Below are 4,016 nucleotides of genomic sequence, written 5' to 3'. Positions count from 1 at the left end.
AGTACAAAGACCCCGAAATCCTGCAAAGAGTTCCTGCTGCTTTCTCCACTCTTGCTGCTGTTTATTTGGTTTTGGTGCTGCTGGCGGTTTGTCTCATTTCAAACCCCCCCGAGCTGCAGCAGCAGCAGCAGCAGCAGCAGCAGCAGCAGCAGCAGAAGGCGCTCGCGCAGGAGGAGGAGGGGCAGCTGCTGCAGCGCCAGCTGCAGCCGCGGCAGCAGCAGCAGCAGCAGCAGCAGCAGCCACCGCTGGCTGCTGTGCTGCAGTCTCCCCAGTTCCTGCTGCTGTGGGGCAGCTTTTTGCTGCAGGGCATCAGCATTATCTTTGTGGCCAGCTTCTGGAAGCCCCTTGCTGCTGCTGCTGCTGCTGCAGGGCTGCAGCAGCTAAGCGAAACCCAACTTGCTGCTGTTGGTGCTGCAGCAAGTGCATGCAACGCCCTGGGCAGAATTCTCTGGGGAAAATATGCAGACGCTCATTCCTTTCAACAGGCTCTAGTCCGTTTGCTGCTGCTGCTGCAGCTGTTGCTGCTGCTGCTGCTGCTGGTCTTGCTGCTGCTGTTGCGGCTGGCTGTGCTGCTGGTGGTCGTGCTGGCGCTGCTGCTGCTGCTGCTGGCCTTGCTGCTGCTGTTCGTGCTGGCGCTGCTGCTGCCGCCCGTGCTGCTGTTGCTGCTGCTGCTGCCGTTGCTGCTGCTGCTGCTGCTGCAGCTTCTGCTGCAGCTGCAATGCCCCTTTGTCTCGCTGACTGTTCGCGTGTGTGTGTGTGTGTTTGCTTGCGCTGCTGCTGGTGCTGCTGCTGCTGCTGCTGCAGGTGCTGCTCTCGAGCCTTTGGTTTGCTGCTCTGCTGCTGCTGTCTGTTGCAGCAGCAATTAACGGGGCCCTTTATGCTGCAGCAGTTTGTCTAAACTTCTTTTGTCTTGGAGGAAACTTTGCACTTTTCCCTGCAGGCACTGCTGCTCTCTTTGGCAGACAAGCCTTCGGTAAACCCTAAACCCTAAACCCTAAACCCTAGACCCTAAGCTCTGCAGCAGCTGCTGCCATCGTCGGCAGCAGTGCCTTGGTAAACCCTAAACCCTAAACCCTAGCCCCCGGGTTGCTAGCTGCCTACAATCCCCGCACTACTAGCAGCTATCTAAACACCGCAGCATCATCAACAGCAGCAGCAGCTGCAGCTGCAGCAGCAGCAGAAACAGTGAGCGACATTGCTGCAGCAGCAGCTGCTGCAGCTGCTGCAGCTGCCCCAGCTGCAGCAAGACTGTGCCGCTCTTCGCCTGTTCGCAACTACGCCCCCCTTCTGCTGCTACTGCTGCTGCTGCTGCTGCTCCCGCTGCTGCTGCTGCTGCTGCTGCTGCTGCTTCCGCTGCTGCTGCTGCTGCTGCTGCTGCTGCAGGGCGCGTGTACGGGTTTGTGTTTTTGGCCCAGCTGGGCTCTTCTTTGGTGGGGGCTTTTGTGTTGCCGCTGCTGACGAGGTGCAGCAAAGTTTTTAATTTTGGAGTTTTAAATTCATTTTTAATTCTTTTTTTGTCCTTTTGGGTCTTTTTTGTCTCTTTTTTCCTCCTCTTTTCTCTCCATCTTGTCTTTTTTGAATTCTCCGTTTCCCTTTCTTCTTTTTTGTCTTTTTTTGGTCGTTTTCGGAGTTTTTTTCGACTTTTTTCGCCTTTTTTGCCCCATTTTATTGTTTCTTTTGTTCCAACTTTTTCTTTTATTTCCTTTTGTTAGTCTCTCTTTATTTTTTATTCTTTGCTTTTGTTTTCATCTTTTAATCTTTGTTTATTTCTTTTTTATTTTTATTTCCCTTTTTATTTGCTTCTTGTTTGTCTTTTGTTTGTTTCTTTTTGTCCTTTTATTTGTCTTCAATTTGTTTCTTTTTGCCTTTTCATTTCTTTTTATTTGTCTTTAATTTGTTCCTTTTTGCCTTTTATTGGTCTTTTTATTTTAATTTCTTCTCTGCTTTTATTTGTCCTTTTATTTCTACTTCTTTTCTGCCTTTATTTGCTTTTTATTTGTTTCATTTTATCTTTCTATTTGTCTTTTTAATTATCTTTTTGGTTCTTTTTGTCTTTTTATTTGCCTGTCATTTGTCCCTTATTGTCTTTTTATTTGTCCTTTTAATTTGTCCCAGGCCTCACACTGCTGCTGCTGCTGCTGCTGCTGCGGTGTGGGGTGTACAGACAGCTGGGAGTTTCGGGCACCTGCCGAGCGGTGTCTCTTTGCTGCCTCTCCGTTGTCGCTTTGCTGCTGTCCCTAAAAGGCTCTCGCGCTTACCAGCTGTTCAAGCCTTAGTTGCTGCAGCAGCAGCAGCAGCAGCAGCAACAGCTGCAGCTGCAGCAGTAGCAGCAGCAGCAGCAGATGCACACGGGAAGGAGTTCTTCGTGAACTTAAGAGGCTGTTGGGGCCTCGCGCGATGTCAGCTCTATACAGAAAAAACAGCAGAAGCAAGAGCAGCAGCAGCAGCAGCAGCTCTGCTGCTGCTGCTGCTGCTGCTGCTGCTGTTGCTCAAATGCGCAGGCGAGTGCTGCCTGCTCAGGTGTACAGACACCTCGTGTGGGGTGCCCCACACCCAAAACTCAGTTTTAAATATATGCGCAGCTTCGAGAGCAGCAGCAGCTGCTGCTGCTGTCGCTGCTGCTGCTGCTACGGCCGCTGCTGCTGCAGCTGCTGTTGCTGCTGTGTCTCTGAAGCAGGGCGCTTGCTTTCGTGCTGCTGCTGCATGCAGTTCGCAGCAGCAGCTTCAGCAAGAGACGTTGCACATGATAGGTCTCGCAGTGCTGTCAGCAAGGCCTGCCGCTGCTGCTCCTGCTGCTGCTGCTCTTGCTGCTGCTCCTGCTGCTGCTGCTGCAAATTGTCAAAAGCAATGAAGGCCCCCCCCACCGCCTGCAGCCCTGAAGGGCAGCACAGCAGCATCCGTAAAGCGCGAGCTTCCTTCTGGGTTAGACGCTGGCTGCTGCTGTTGCTGCTGCTGTCGCTGCTGCTGCTGCTGCTGCTGCTGCTGGGTTTGGCCGCTGTTGCTGGCTGGGGGTGCTGCAGCATCTCCAGCCGCCGCAGCAGCAGTGCAATATCTCGCGGCTGCCACCGACCTGCAGAGACACCGCAGAGGTGGATGTACACTCTACAGCAGCAGCAGCAGCAGCAGCAGCAGCAGGTGCTGCTGCTGCTATTCCACGTACTGCAGCAGCAGCGGCAGCAACAGAAGCAAAGTGTTACCTTCAGGCGCCCCAGCGGACAGGACCCACTCCGCTGCAGCCCTCGGTTCCTGCTGCTTCTGCTGTTGCTGCTGCTGCTGCTGCTGCTCGTCATTTGCTACCTCGCTAGCTGCGGCGAGGGAATTTTGTTCGGGCTTTTGAACCTGTCTGCTGCTGCTGCTGCTGCTGCTGCTGGCAGCAGAAGCAGCTGGAGCAGCAGCCGCTGGGACATCCAGAGCAGCAGCACCAGCTGAACTTGCTGCTGCTGCTGCTGCTGCTGGTTTAGGGAAGAGAGCAGCAACTCTGTCTTCAAAGCAACCCGCCATCCGCTGCGCAACTTCTCGCAAGAAAACCCTGGCCAGCTTTTGGTATAGCGTTGACCGACACTGCAGCAGCAGCAGCAGCAGCAGCAGCAGCAAAAGCAGCAGCGGCAAGTGCAGCAGTGGAAGCAGCTGAGAGGGCTGTGGGGCAGCAGCCGCAACAGAGGACACACGCGCAGCAACTGCACCAGCAAAAAAAGGTCCTCCCAAGCACTGCAGCAGCAGCTGCTGCTGCTGCAGCACATGAAGCTGCAGCCGCCGCAGCAGCAGCAGCAGCAGCAGCAGATGAAGTTGCTGCTCTAGCAGCAGCAGCAGCAGCAGCAGCTCACGGAAAATCTGGTGGAGAAGCGAACGAGGCAGCCCTTGCCTGCGGGGGCATCCTTCAATACCCACAATGTCTCCTGAAGCAGCAGCAGCAGCAGCAGCAGCAGCAAGTGCAGCAAATGCAGCATATGCAGCAAACGAAGCAGCACAAGCGCAGTATCCGCACGCGCAGCAGCAGGCGCAGCAAGGGCAGCCGC

The 4,016-nt window shown here is 54.4% G+C and overlaps 2 protein-coding genes across 2 annotated transcripts; one reads left to right on the top strand and one right to left on the bottom strand.

The window, feature by feature from the left end:
• ETH_00033030 (uncharacterized protein) lies at positions 1 to 2,276 on the top strand (the record flags this gene model as incomplete). Its single annotated transcript, XM_013380852.1, has 4 exons — positions 1 to 491; positions 805 to 973; positions 1,384 to 1,462; positions 2,165 to 2,276. Coding segments are annotated over 4 exons (851 nt in total), but the record flags the coding sequence as incomplete, so codon positions are not given.
• Positions 2,277 to 2,627: 351 nt separating this feature from the next.
• Positions 2,628 to 3,501, bottom strand: ETH_00033025 (uncharacterized protein; the record flags this gene model as incomplete). The annotated part of the gene is made up of 2 exons (XM_013380851.1): positions 2,628 to 3,070; positions 3,198 to 3,501. The coding sequence occupies 2 exons, from the start codon at positions 3,499 to 3,501 to the stop codon at positions 2,628 to 2,630; spliced, it is 747 nt and encodes a 248-aa protein (XP_013236305.1).
• Positions 3,502 to 4,016: the final 515 nt, after the last annotated feature.

The sequence above is a fragment of the Eimeria tenella genome, genomic scaffold, assembly GCF_000499545.2.
Source record: "Eimeria tenella Houghton genomic scaffold, Eth_scaff956, whole genome shotgun sequence".
NCBI classification, from domain to species: Eukaryota; Apicomplexa; class Conoidasida; order Eucoccidiorida; family Eimeriidae; genus Eimeria; species Eimeria tenella.
This window is presented reverse-complemented; position numbering and strand designations above follow the sequence as displayed.